This window comes from Coffea arabica, chromosome 4c (genome assembly GCF_036785885.1).
Source record: "Coffea arabica cultivar ET-39 chromosome 4c, Coffea Arabica ET-39 HiFi, whole genome shotgun sequence".
Classification (NCBI taxonomy): domain Eukaryota; kingdom Viridiplantae; phylum Streptophyta; class Magnoliopsida; order Gentianales; family Rubiaceae; genus Coffea; species Coffea arabica.
In genome coordinates, this window is record NC_092316.1 from 50,508,705 (window position 1) to 50,522,261 (window position 13,557).

The following is a 13,557-nucleotide window of genomic DNA, read 5'->3' on the forward strand; positions in this document are numbered from 1 at the left end:
CATGTTACATGACGAAATGTTTTTTGATCTATCAATAAAATGTTAATAATAATGTCAACTGGGACAACTCTCTAATTGCTGGCATTCAACTTAATAGCAAAAGGACGCACTACAGACCCTACCCACAAACTACCACTCTCTTCATCTACGTCACTAATGTACTTCAACGTCTCCCCTTCTGAACTCTCTATCGTTTCCAATGTGTCGCCATTCTCACTCAGTCTAATTGCAAAAGCATACGCATCATCGGGATTACCAAAACGCGAGTCCAGTCTAGTAAAATCAAAATGGATTCTGGCTAGGAATTTTCCTAACCGGGGACGCGAAAGAATCCAATTGAATAAGCCGCCCTTTTCTGAATTAGCCGCCACCCAAAATTCTCCGTTTTGGTTCCTTTTGATGTTGTCCGGCCTTCCTGGAAGATTTGCAAAGACTTCAACCTTTCCGAGCTTTGATGATGGCTCAAGCCAATATCTTAGTATTCTGCTATTTGTGGTCTCGGCGACAAGAAGGAAATCGCCATTTTTGCTCAGCGCAACTCCATTTGGAAACATGAGGTTGTGCAGGAGAACTGTCACTTCATTATTTCTTGGATCGTACTTCAATAGTCTTCCTGAATTGTCACCGCTAAACATCACATTGGCAAATTCCCTGAAATTTTGGACCAAATCAGTGCCAAATACATATATATACACACACACTACAAAACCATATATAATCACACTCTTTTGAGTAATTAAGTTTACCTTCTTTCAAATCTTGTACTGGTATCAGTAAAATAGATTGCTCCACTATCTTGATCAATGACTAAATCATTGAGGAATTTAAAAGGAAAACCATCGACTTCCTGCGCCACTGGTGTAGCCAATCCACCTTTGGAACCCACTGCCAAGAGCCCCATATATGCATCCGCAATATAAAGGTCACCAGTCTTGTGATCGAAACTCAGGCCTAATGGCCTTCCGCATCTAGCCTCCGTGTTGACATGATCTGCTGAACCGTCACATCCGTCTCTGTGTGTTAAAAAAAAAAGTTTCAACAAAATCTATTTGGATAGAGTTGTATTTGCAAAAAAAAAAAAATTCGATTGAATCATAAATATGTTTTTTTTTAATTTTTAATAACTTTTTTTTATTATATATATATATATCACGTTACGAAAAAGTGATGTAACTTTTTTTCAAAATATTATTCGAAATAATCTCCAATTTGAACATGACAACTGATTAATAATATTTAGCAAACACTTCCTTAGCAGATAAAATGAAGAAAACAAACATAACTAGTACATGCATGTTAGAATTCATTAGTCTCTTGTATCAAAAAAAAAAAAAAAAAAAAAACAGAAACAGAAAAAAGGATGAGGTTGGCACATTGTTCTGAAGTCAGAAACTTACAGACGGTCTAAGGAGGATTATTTGTGGCTTATATTCAAGAGGACCAAAGAATGCTTCTACATTCTTATCTTATTTGTAGATTGTTGGTAGCTATACAACGATTTCAAATCATACAAAACTTTTTTTTTTTTTTTGACAAATTTTACAAGAAAAAGAGTTAGAGCCTGAAATAGTAATATCTCTATTGCATGCTTTCAAAATACATACGATTTGCCTTACTTAACCAGAGGATTATTTGTGGCTTGTCTTCTAGAGGACAAAAGCATGCCTCAAAATTCTTATCTTATTTGTAGATAATTAGTAGCTACTACGATTTCAAATCATACGAACAATTTTTTTTTTTTTTTACAATTTCGCTAATTTTACAACAAAAACAGAAGAACGATGACAGACGTGCGAAAAGTTAATCATAATCTACACAATCTGAGACCCTTAACCAGTAATTTGCCTATGAAATAATCCAAGTTAGAACAAATAGTTAGAACAATAGCTACAAGAATATGCATGGTCACATGCACATAACAAGAACAGTACAGACAGTCCACATAAATAGTTAGAACAAACACAATTTTTTCACAAATAATAGTTGTAAGAAACTATTAATTGTAACCTGAAAGGAGTTGTTGTTGCGAAATTTATCCACCGACTCTGGTTCCGATCCCACTTGATAATCCGGCCATCAGAAACACCGGTATAGGGGCCATCACCATGACGATCGAAAGCAAGGCTCTCTGGTCCGGAAGCACCAGAGATTGGAAACTGTTCATGAGACCATTTACGCTGAGAAATAGGATGTCTTGGTTCCTGACCAGAGTGGACTGTTCCAAGAGAACCAACGAAAATTAGAATGGCTGTTAGAAGTAAGATTGAAGAAGAAAAAAAGGGCTTAGAAGAGATCATGATGGCTATGGAGGGAGAATTACTAAAGGCTAAATAATTTCACAGAGTAGGAGTTTACGAGGGTATTATATAGACAATGTGATGATCAGAGTAGGGTGTTAATTGTAATCCCTTTTCGATTTTTGTTGGAACTGTAATTGGTTTGGTTATAGGAGTTCATATCAAAATTGGTTTAGAAATTGACTGCATGGGATGGGAGTTTAGGTGTTTTCAAGTTTCATGAGTACAAGGTTATTACTTATTACACGGACAAGCTAGGTAACTACGTAATCCTATTGGGTTTTGTGTTATGTAATTGATCAAGGTTTGGAAGTAAAACTCGTTTGGAATTCGATTCTAAAGCAATTTACCCTTGAGAACTTTAGGAAGGAGTTTGGGGTTAAAATTTGTCGTCACTTTATGGATTTTCTTTTTTATCCTTATAAAAATTATTTTTACTTTAACTACCTATAACTATCCATAATGACTATTTTAACTTTTAACTATTTAAGTATATGTCTTCTTCAACGTAACTACTCCTAAAAACATTACATCTATCAATATAAAATTATTTTATGAAAAGGATTTCAAAATTTAAAGTTTGCTTTAGTAATAAAAATTTTATTTAAAATATATGACTAGAAGTATTATATATTTTTTAATTGTACACACATTTGGTGTGTATTGAGCATTAGCAAGAATTAAATTGGTTGTTGAATCCATCAGTTTTCTTTGAATTTTACTCGAATTAAAACATCATGTCATTAACTCGTCAATGGACTACTTCGTTATCCAATCTAACTATCAACCCAAATTGTCAAGATGGTTTGTTGAACTGTTGGTCCTACCAATTAATAACTATGCGAATTAAACCGACAAGTCATTGACCAATCAGCGGTCTAACTACTAACCCAACCCATCTAGATCAAGATGGTCGGTTAAACCGTTGGCCCGGCCGAGTAATAACCATGCTCTTATGGTCACATACCATCATCTTGTGTAGAATATGCTGGCCTTTGCTCTTTGGATCTTTCATTCTTTAGTTGCCGTTACTCTTTTTGCACAATTTACAGGGGGAGGGGGAGGGGAAACTTGACAACTGAAACAAACAAACCGGACGGATTCCATATTGAATTGACGAAAGCCATAAAATTGAAGTAAAAAAGTTGACCTCCAGCCCCTGATCCATCAGTGGGACTAGGGAAGGAGGAAGGAGCTGAAGGATTCATACTTTCATTCCCTACACAGAAAGTTGCAGCTTATGCCCCAGTAAACTAAATGCTGTTTATTTGACCACTTTGATCCAATGTAGACATTGATTTCTTTCCAGGGGGATAGCATCCAAGGCAGCTGAGGGGTAACAGGTTATTTACTACATTATGGGATAGATAACCAACATAATTTGAGCAAAGCTAAAAGAGACTTTCTGGGACAAATGTTAGACTGGTCTCCCACCTTTAATGGCAAGAAACGATCTCGTCTAATCTTCTTCCTCCCCCTCCTTGCTCAATTTGGCTTGGCCATCCATGGATTGGTGGATAATTTCTTGAGCTTCTGTGAGTAGAGACTCTTTTTCATCCGCAGCATACAAAATCTTCTTAACTGCAACAGCAATCTGCAAAAGATTTAAGAGAAAGGGATGAATAAAATTCATTTTGCTTATGATATGCATTTGTAACAAAGTACAAATCGCGGCACCATGATGAATATATCTAACTCAGGAAAGCTGGGAAACTGGAACAGGTTCTGACGGAAGTTTAGATAGTTTGACAGGGGTACACATTACATTATGACGTAAGAAGGGTTTGAAGAAACACCACAGAGACAAGCAATAGCAATAGACAAGTACTCAGGGGAGCTTTGAGGAAATCATACTGGGATATTTTCTAATTCAGGACTCTGACAGAGAATCTCAATATCCCGTAACTTCCCAAAATAGAAATCTCTTTCTTTTTCCAAAAGGTCAACTGACAGCTTCAGATTTGTAATCTGCATGAGCATGTAATGAAACCAATTAGTACAAGACATTCAAAGACTGGAAAAACATGTTTATTTTTGCACAACATTTCAGAAGAAAAGCATCATCAGTACAGTGAGTAAATAGATTTGCAAAGTCATAGCAATCATCTATTTATCATTATGATTCAACATAAACTTGATTTTAAATTCTTGACGACCTTAAATAGATGCGATAGATGCTACACATTTACTCTTGTTTGCATGTGTTTAACTAGCAGTGATGCAAGTACAACTTAGATTAGATATATTGACAGCTAAAAGATGTTTTAAGAATGTAATTCGAGATAGATATGACCTAAGTACCTCCTTTGTCAATGCCTGAATCTCCACTGAGGAATTAACCCCACTAGATACTGGGCATTGCCTTCCTAACTTGGTCCCTTCATTAACACAAAGCGAACAAGAATCTTAAGCTCGGAGAATGGTGAAACACAAATAGTAAAGAAGAAGATGTGATTTTTCCCTACCTGCAACCTTGTTGATGCCCAACCCATCCCCGATGGCATGGTCATGCGTGTTGCTTGTTTGCAGAGACTTTGAGCTCTTCTGGGTCCTTACAAATCGTTCCTTCCCACCTTTACTTCTGCGCTCCACAGGGTTATAATTCCTGGATGACTCGAGAATATGCAAGAGACAAATATAAGGAAGCTGGTGTCAATGATTTAACATGTCCAAGCATAGTAGAAGTACTGTACTCATTCATGATGCCACCATTGATGGAATCACAATAACGTTTAAGCCATTGCAAAAACTCCAGGTTGTCCAAAGTTCTACCCTTGACAAGTCTGTTGACTTCAATATGCTGCAAACGTGAATTGAATTATCAATGTTCGATACCAGGTCAGCAACAAGTCAGTACACATAGTCTATAGAAACGCATGGCTTGATGTTCAATGACAATGAGTAGTTAATAGAATTTGCCCAAGCCAAAATGATGAGAATGAAATATTAATGGCACTTATCCACCATTGTTGTTTTCACAAGAAGGCATCTAACTTGAACAGAAAAGAAATTGCAGCTGTGCAGAAATTTCCACCTGGAAGCTGCATATTAGAATGGCCACAATCTATCCCTACAATATCCAAAACAGCCCTGCTTTCTTCCAAGAAAAGAAGAACAAAAGGAAAAAAGGAAAAGGAGCCTAACAATGCAAGAGCTTATAGCAAGTAGAAAGCACCCCATACAGATGGGTACTTTAACAACCTGCATCTTTCTTCTTATGCTTAACAAGTATTAATTGAATTTCTTACATACATCACTTGCATAACTCAAGTTGCTCAACTTGCAGTATGGTTTTTAGTCAACAAATAGGTACTTCAGCAACCTGCAGTTGTTATTTCTTCCACTTAACAAGTATTGATTAAATTTATCATATCACTTGCATAACTCAAGTTCCACGACGTGCAGCATGTCAAACATACAATTCTACTGAAAGAGACTGTTTCATTTACTTGAGCTAAGTTATAACTGATTCTTAAGTCTAATGCTGACTAAAGGATCGTATGAACAAAGAACCCAACTAAGAAGAAAAAGGTAGCAGAATAATGTCTTAATGGCCAGTAAGAAACTATTGAGTTCTTAGGTCAACATGAACATGGAAGCAAATTCTGAAGCACAACTTTCAAAATGGGTCATAGAAAAGATTTACCTTGTCAATTTTCAGTTTATTGAATACATCTTGCAGCACCTTGTAATTTTGAATAAAATCATATTCTGTCTTTGCATCAAAATTCACCTATGTAAAAATATCTGTCAACAATTCTACAAGTGCACAAAATGGTCTAGATGTAAGACGAAAAACTAAAAGAAATGCATGAAAATGCCAGATTTGACAGGACAAACATGTTACCTTGTGCATTGGAACCACTCCTGGATAAGTCATGTCCATCATCTGGCATTGGACAGCTCCCGATGCAGCCTAGCAAAAGAAATTGAAATCTAAAACTATGCATCATTGCAAGAAGGTGTCTTGCATACCTGATGACTATTGAGCATGCAAATGAAGTTGCCAACAAAATGCGACATCACCTAAAAAGATGATTAGCAATGGCAACAAAGATTGAAAATACCTTCTCACAAATGAAGTACACAAATGGAAGTAAATGCTTAGATTTTGAAAGATAATGCTTTTGTCTTTCAGAACTTCCATTGCTCAGAAAAGAGAAGCTGCAGAGTCATGTTTTGGCATAATTCTTTCCAAAAATTGGTTCAGAAAATACGACTCTGATCCCTGAAAGTAATATCTAAATTCAACTAAGTGGGCTAAAATTCAATGGCTAAATCTATCAATTTGGATGCATTGAACTTGTTAGGAGAATATTAGTATTCTTATAGATAATAAATTAGTAAGGGTATTCTTGTAAATAGTCTGTTAGGTTTGTACTCCTATAAATACTAGTTGGTCACTCATAATAGTGTGACTAGATGTTTTCCTCCCGAGATACCTGTTGACATGGTATCAGAGCAAAAGTCCTAGGGTTAGGGTAAAACATCTAGCAAATCACTGTTCACGCCGCACTGTTCATAGCGGCACTGTTCACGTATACTGTTCACGGCACTGTTCACGCCGATACTGTTCACGTAGTTACTGTTCATGCCGTTACTGTTCACGCGTTTGTCTCAAGTTTTGACCCGTTCTTTCGTTTGACGTGCTATTCGCTATGGTTGAAAGGTTTGTTAATACGGTTATCACTGACCAAGTTGAATCAAGTTCTTCAACACATGGGTCCCAGAAAACTGTTACTATATCTGAGGAAGATTATGTTAAATTCCTACAGTACCAAGCTACAAATCACGCATCTCTTCCCTCTGCTTCTTTAGCACAAAAAGGTAATGACCCATGGATTATTGATTCCGGGGCTACTGATCATATGTCAGGTACCTCTAAAATTTTTTCTAATTTTCAAGAGTCAACTCCCTTTCCTCATGTTACTTTAGCTGATGGATCTACTACTAAAGTTAAAGGACTAGGCACTGTAGAAATTAATCCATCACTTCCGCTATCTTCTGTTCTTTACGTACCCAATTTGCCATTTAATCTAATGTCTGTTAGTAAGCTCACTAAATTTCTACAGTGTACAGTTACTTTTTCTCCTGATTCTGTTGTCATTCAGGATTTGAAGACAAAGAGGATGATTGGTGGAGGGCATGAGCATAATGGTCTTTATTTTCTCAACTTCAATGGTCCGATAGCATGTCCTGCTACTGTTTCTCCTCTTGAAATTCACTGTCGTTTAGGTCATCCGTCTTTACAAAATTTGAAAAAGTTGGTTCCTACTTTGAATCAATTATCTTCGTTAGAATGTGAGTCTTGTCAGTTAGGAAAGCATCATCGTGTTTCTTTTGCTCCTAGAGTCAATAAACGGGTTTCTGAACCTTTTTTGTTAGTTCATTCTGATGTTTGGGGTCCTAGTCGAGTCACTTCAAAGTTAGGTTTTAAATATTTTGTAGTCTTTGTTGATGATTTTTCCAGAGTTACATGGCTTTATTTAATGAAAGATCGTTCAGAATTATATTCCATTTTTTGTGCATTTGTTACAGAAATAAAGAATCAATTTGGTGTGCCTGTACGTATACTTCGCAGTGATAATGCGAAAGAATATTTTTCCACTCCTTTTAATACCTTTATGACTAAGTCTGGTATTATTCATCAGTCCTCTTGTCCTCACACTCCACAACAGAATGGAGTTGCTGAAAGAAAAATTGGGCATTTAATCGAAATTGCTCGAACACTATTGTTGCACATGAATGTGCCCAAACAATTTTGGAGTGATGCAATTCTAACTGCATGTTATTTAATTAATCGCATGCCATCTAATATTCTTGGAGGTCAATTACCTCACTCCATTCTTTTTCCTCATGAATCTGTGTTTAAATTGCCTCCTCGTATTTTTGGATGTGTGTGCTTTGTTCATCAGCTTGCTCCCGGGGTGGATAAATTAGATTCTCGTGCTATTAAGTGTATTTTCTTAGGATATACACGAGCGCAAAAAGGGTATAGATGTTACAGTCCAGTTTTAAATCGATTTTTTACTTGTGCTGATGTTACTTTCTTTGAATCCACTCCGTATTTTATCAAGCAAAGTATGTCTTGTGAATTAGACCAGTGTCCCTCTTTTTCCTCTCCTGTTTTACCAGTCCCTTCCCCTTTATTACCTGAGTTGTCTAGTCCACCAGATTCCATAGCTCGATTATCTCGTCCTCATCTTCAAGTTTACTCTCGTCGTTCCATGGTTGAGAAAGTTCCTGATATGCCACGCACTTCACCAATTAACTCTCAATCTTCAAATCCAGGTATGACGCCCTCCTCTGAGTTAGATCTTCCTATTGCTTTACGCAAAGGTAAGAGACATTGTACTTCCCATCCTATTTCTAATTTTGTTTCTTATTCTCGTCTCTCTATGTCATATTCTTCTTTTGTTGCTTCTCTTGATTCTATCTCTATTCCTAAGTCTATTACCTATGCTCTTAATCATCCTGGTTGGAGATTAGCTATGCAAGAAGAGATGTCTGCTTTGGAACAAAATGGTACTTGGGATCTTGTCCCTCGTCCTTCAGGTAAGCCTGTTGTTGGTTGTAAATGGGTGTACACTATAAAAGTGCAGCCTAATGGTTCTATTGATAGATTGAAGGCTCGGTTGGTAGCTAGAGGATTTACTCAGGTGTATGGAGTAGACTATTTAGAAACATTTTCTCCTGTTGCAAAGATTACCTCTGTCCGTCTTCTTATCTCTTTGGCAGCAACTTATAATTGGCCATTGCATCAGTTGGATGTGAAAAATGCATTTCTGCATGGAGATTTGGAAGAAGAGGTATATATGAAACAACCTCCTGGATTTGTTGTTCAGGGGGAGAATCCGCGGTTGGTTTGTCGTTTGAAAAAATCCTTATATGGATTGAAACAGTCCCCGAGGGCTTGGTTTGGCCGGGTTAGTAGTGTTGTCATGGAGTTCGGTCTGACAAGATGTGGAGTAGATCACTCTGTATTTTATCGGCATTCTAATGCTGGTAAAATTTTATTAGTTGTTTATGTGGATGACATTGTGATTACAGGTGATGATGTTGTGGGGATTCAGAAACTTAAATCCAATCTGCAGGCAAACTTTCAGACAAAGGATTTAGGTCATCTACAGTATTTTCTGGGTATTGAGGTAGCTCGGTCTAAATATGGGATTTATTTATGTCAAAGAAAATATGTACTCGATATGTTGAGTGAAGTTGGGATGTTAGGTTGCCGACCTGTGGATACTCCTATGGATCCCAATGTGAAATTAGCAGGAGATCAAGGTGCATTACTTGATGATCCTAAGCAATATCGAAGACTTGTGGGTAAATTAAATTATCTCACTGTAACGAGACCTGACATTTCGTTTGCAGTGAGTGTTGTGAGTCAATTTCTTGATACCCCTCGTACTAGTCATTGGGATGCTGTTATACGGATTCTCAGGTATCTTAAAAATGCTCCTGGAAAAGGGTTGCTGTATCAAAATCATGGACACAATGATATTGAAGGATATAGTGATGCAGATTGGGCTGGTTCTGCCTCAGATCGAAGATCGACTACAGGATATTGTGTGTTTGTTGGTGGTAATTTAGTGTCGTGGAAGAGTAAGAAGCAAACAGTTGTATCCAGATCAAGTGCAGAATCTGAATACCGCGCTATGGCTCACACTGTGTGTGAGTTGGTTTGGGTGAAGAGCATGTTACTGGAACTTGGGTTTGAACATAAACAGCCTATGAATTTAGTGTGTGATAATCAGGCGGCTGTTCATATTGCGTCTAATCCAGTGTTTCATGAAAGGACAAAACATATTGAAGTTGATTGTCATTTCATTCGAGAGAAATTGCTTGACGGGGTCATCAAGACATCTCATGTACCGTCTGTAGATCAATTGGCTGATGTATTTACTAAGAGTTTAGGGGGCTCTAGGGTGAAATATATTTGTAACAAGTTGGGTGCTTATGATATATATGCTCCAACTTGAGGGGGAGTGTTAGGAGAATATTAGTATTCTTATAGATAATAAATTAGTAAGGGTATTCTTGTAAATAGTCTGTTAGGTTTGTACTCCTATAAATACTAGTTGGTCACTCATAATAGTGTGACTAGATGTTTTCCTCCCAAGATACCTGTTGACAGAACTCTATTAAAAAAATTTGGCCCTACCAATTGGATAGCCACAATCATTCCCCATAATTGATTAATTCCTCATATTTCTGCAAAAAAAAAATACATCTCCTTTGAAACATACATTGTACACTGCTGTGGGTGCATCACAATTTCCAAGCTCTTTCATAGTGGATTTTCCTACATAATTCTTGGAAGATTATGTCTTCCTAGTATATAAGACTTACAAGCTCAGCCAAATAGAGAGAGAGAGAGAGAGAGAGAGAGACTCACAAGCTTCACACCACTTTCACATGCAATTTTCCCACTAAAACTGTCAAAATTTAAAACTGCAACTAGTTTTCAACAGTATTGCTATATACCCATGCTTAACAAGGCGAGTGGAGCAATAAATGAATTCCTATTTGTATAACACTCGCTACATTCAAGATAAGAACCATGTCTCTTCACTGAAGTGTCACAAATTTTGAAGAAGCAAAATTCCCAATTCATAAATTAACTTATTCCTAAGCACCTGGGTAAGTCTTTGCAATCAATTCTCCCTATTCATATCATTTGTGACGTACTCAGCAAGAGCAGGGAGGATTTATCAATGCCCCAAAGTAATTATGAATTGATATCATGTCTAGTTGGCATGCTTGGACAGTTTGAATACTATATTTCCTGAAAGGAGATGCATAGATGAATGAAGACTAAAAGTAGATCATGCCATAGAGAGATCACTGCTTATAGGTATCTGACCGTCAATTTGACATAACTACAAGATAAGCTTCCTGTCAGAATATTTCAGAATTCAGAATGACATGTAACCTCACCTATTATATCAAAAGAAAATATTATAGATAAGATAAATCAATACTGCAAAGGATAAAGCATCCCTCTCAGCTTTCCTTTCCAGGACACACAATGACTAGCTAAAAGAAAGCTACCCCTTTGTCAAATGCTATGTTCTGTCAGATGAACACAGTAGAGATACATAAGTAGCTGAATGAGAAGGGGGGAAAACCTAAGGCTGTAAAATGTGTTTTAGCAAAGCCATCAGCATATTGAAGATCAGAATCAGTTTTCTGATTGGTTTTCCTTCATCTAAAGCTACTCAATATTTAAGGGCAGAAGCTACTCTCAGCTTTCCTTTACAGGACACACGATGACTAGCTAAAAAGAAAGCTCCTTTGTCAAATGCTATTTTCTGTCAGATGAGCCAAAAAAAAAAAAAAAAAATCTAAGGCTGTAAAATGTGTTTTAGCAAAGCCATCAGCATATTGAAGATCAGAATCAGTTTTCTGATTGGCTTTCCTTCATCTAAAGCTACTCAATATTTAATGGCAGAAGCCATTTTCCAACATCAAGCCAGCAAGAACCACAATGATTAACCACATTGATTACCTATCGCCTTGTTCACACTCAATATTACCTAAAATGACAGTTGAATTACAGCATAAAACCTAAGGACGAAAACAAGAAGCTTTGACCAAGTCAGTAAGTGCTCGAATGCATTAGCAAAAACTTGAAGCAATCCAAAAGATGCTGATCAAATACCAGAGTCTATTGCAGCCTGGTTTAATCAACAACAGTCAAGCACTCACTTTACTACTTACCAGTGAAGAGAATAAAACTACATTTTGATTGCAAGAAACAAAAGCCTCCATTCATATTTCAAGAAAGGGTCAAGGACTTCACCTCAATATAATGGCCCAGGACGAGGCAAAAGCATAAAGGTTCAACTTTTGTCCACAGAACATGTAATAACAAAAGCATCCCATTGTATAACCATGACCGGAATTCAATTCAAGAGTCAAACTTGAACAATTGGCCAAAACCATTCAAGCTTGAAACTAACCTAAAAATGGTTTCTTGAAAATTCTATATGGAAAATCACCAAAGGAAAATATGTACCAAAATTCATGCACATAAACAAAAAAGGAGATACATATTGCTGAAAAATCCAAAAGGGTACCTCTTCAATACGAGAAAGATTGAGCTGAAGCCTGGCATTGATCCATGCTAGAATCTCATTCCTCCCAACAAAGTATGCACTATCCATCATACCAATATTTGTTGCCATATTTTGCTCTTCCAAAACTTTCCAAAGATCGAAACTTTGACTCTAATTCTATTATTATTATTCAAAATCAGATAAATATGCTTATGTGGTAGTAGGATATAGGCATCCCTACATTTGCTGATAATAAAGGTGAAGAGAGAGGGGTGTTGCGAAATATAAGGAATTTTTGTAATTCAAATAAAAATGGCTGTTATACCATCTTAAACCAAGTTGGTTAAAGGGGTCTCTCTGTTTTTGAAAGAGACAAGTAGAGAGAGATCAAAAAGAAAGGAATGAATGGTACAATTTAATTTGCTTTAAGCCTCTAACCAATGATGGATTAGTGGAAAGCCTATCACTGTTTAACTGTTGTTTGTCAAAGTGGAAAGCGACCCACCGATGCAATGTAAAAAAAGGGCAAAGATGTTAGGAGAACGGCTGAAGAGGCTGGCATGACTGGCCAATTGGCACATTTATGTCCTAGATCCATTTGTCTCTCTATGCATGCAATTGCATTTCTCATCACCTGTCAAACTTGGCAAACCACTGAAATATGGCTCAGTTGTCATCAAAATCGGACTAAATCCTTCTTTGAGTTATAAGTTGGAGATTCGAATCCTATCTATTTTGAAAAAAATTTAAAGAAGGGGTCAAACACCTTTTTGATCTAGTCAAATTTTTATACCTACTAACCCCTTATACACAGTCTCTTTAAAATTCCCTCCCTTTAAATTAGGTTTTTATATCTAATAATCTTTTATACACAATCTCTTTAGTCTTCCCTCCTCCTAAATTAAGATAGATTAGGTTATAAAAATACTATTGTTACCGTAAAAAAAATATTGGGAAAATTTACTTTTTTGCATACTTCTTTAGACTTGAATTTTATTTAAGACTTGCTGAACTATCATTGGCCTGATTTAGATTAAAGGGTGGTGGGATTTTTTTTTTCATCACAGGAGTATTCCTTTTGGACTAATTCTCCTGCGCCTGTGCCCCGCCCCCAAGAGACACAAGACAATGGAAAGAGTCGAACCCCAAGAGACACAAAACGGGTGGTGGGATTGGTGGTTACATTTGGAAACAAGAAA

The 13,557-nt window shown here is 36.8% G+C and overlaps 2 protein-coding genes across 2 annotated transcripts; both read right to left on the reverse strand.

Moving 5' to 3' along the window:
• Positions 1-9: 9 nt before the first annotated feature.
• Positions 10-2,297, reverse strand: LOC113739312 (protein STRICTOSIDINE SYNTHASE-LIKE 10-like). Its single transcript, XM_027266540.2, has 3 exons — positions 2,008-2,297; positions 747-1,013; positions 10-651 (listed from the first exon to the last, which is right to left on the reverse strand). Exons 1-3 carry the CDS (start codon positions 2,295-2,297, stop codon positions 72-74), a joined length of 1,137 nt encoding a protein of 378 aa, XP_027122341.2. The 3' UTR covers positions 10-71.
• Positions 2,298-3,376: 1,079 nt separating this feature from the next.
• On the reverse strand, positions 3,377-12,804 carry LOC113738542 (microtubule-associated protein RP/EB family member 1B-like). Its single transcript, XM_027265777.2, has 8 exons — positions 12,380-12,804; positions 6,145-6,213; positions 5,944-6,030; positions 4,991-5,097; positions 4,763-4,902; positions 4,599-4,675; positions 4,152-4,265; positions 3,377-3,891 (listed from the first exon to the last, which is right to left on the reverse strand). Exons 1-8 carry the CDS (start codon positions 12,485-12,487, stop codon positions 3,757-3,759), a joined length of 837 nt encoding a protein of 278 aa, XP_027121578.1. The 5' UTR covers positions 12,488-12,804; the 3' UTR covers positions 3,377-3,756.
• Between the last annotated feature and the right edge of the window lie 753 nt (positions 12,805-13,557).

What these genes read in the sequence shown, in the direction of transcription:
- LOC113739312 (XM_027266540.2), bottom strand. Translation starts at nt 2,297, where the DNA reads ATGATCTCTTCTAAGCCCTTTTTTTCTTCTTCAATCTTACTTCTAACA. An exon ending in GCAACAACAACTCCTTTCAG is followed by an intron (nt 1,014 to 2,007) that starts GTTACAATTAAT and finishes TTTAACACACAG; the next exon opens with AGACGGATGTGACGGTTCAG. An exon ending in AGTACAAGATTTGAAAGAAG is followed by an intron (nt 652 to 746) that starts GTAAACTTAATT and finishes CCAAAATTTCAG; the next exon opens with GGAATTTGCCAATGTGATGT.
- LOC113738542 (XM_027265777.2), bottom strand. Translation starts at nt 12,487, where the DNA reads ATGGCAACAAATATTGGTATGATGGATAGTGCATACTTTGTTGGGAGG. An exon ending in ATCTTTCTCGTATTGAAGAG is followed by an intron (nt 6,214 to 12,379) that starts GTACCCTTTTGG and finishes TTCTTTTGCTAG; the next exon opens with GCTGCATCGGGAGCTGTCCA. An exon ending in GGGCATCAACAAGGTTGCAG is followed by an intron (nt 4,676 to 4,762) that starts GTAGGGAAAAAT and finishes GTGTTAATGAAG; the next exon opens with GGACCAAGTTAGGAAGGCAA.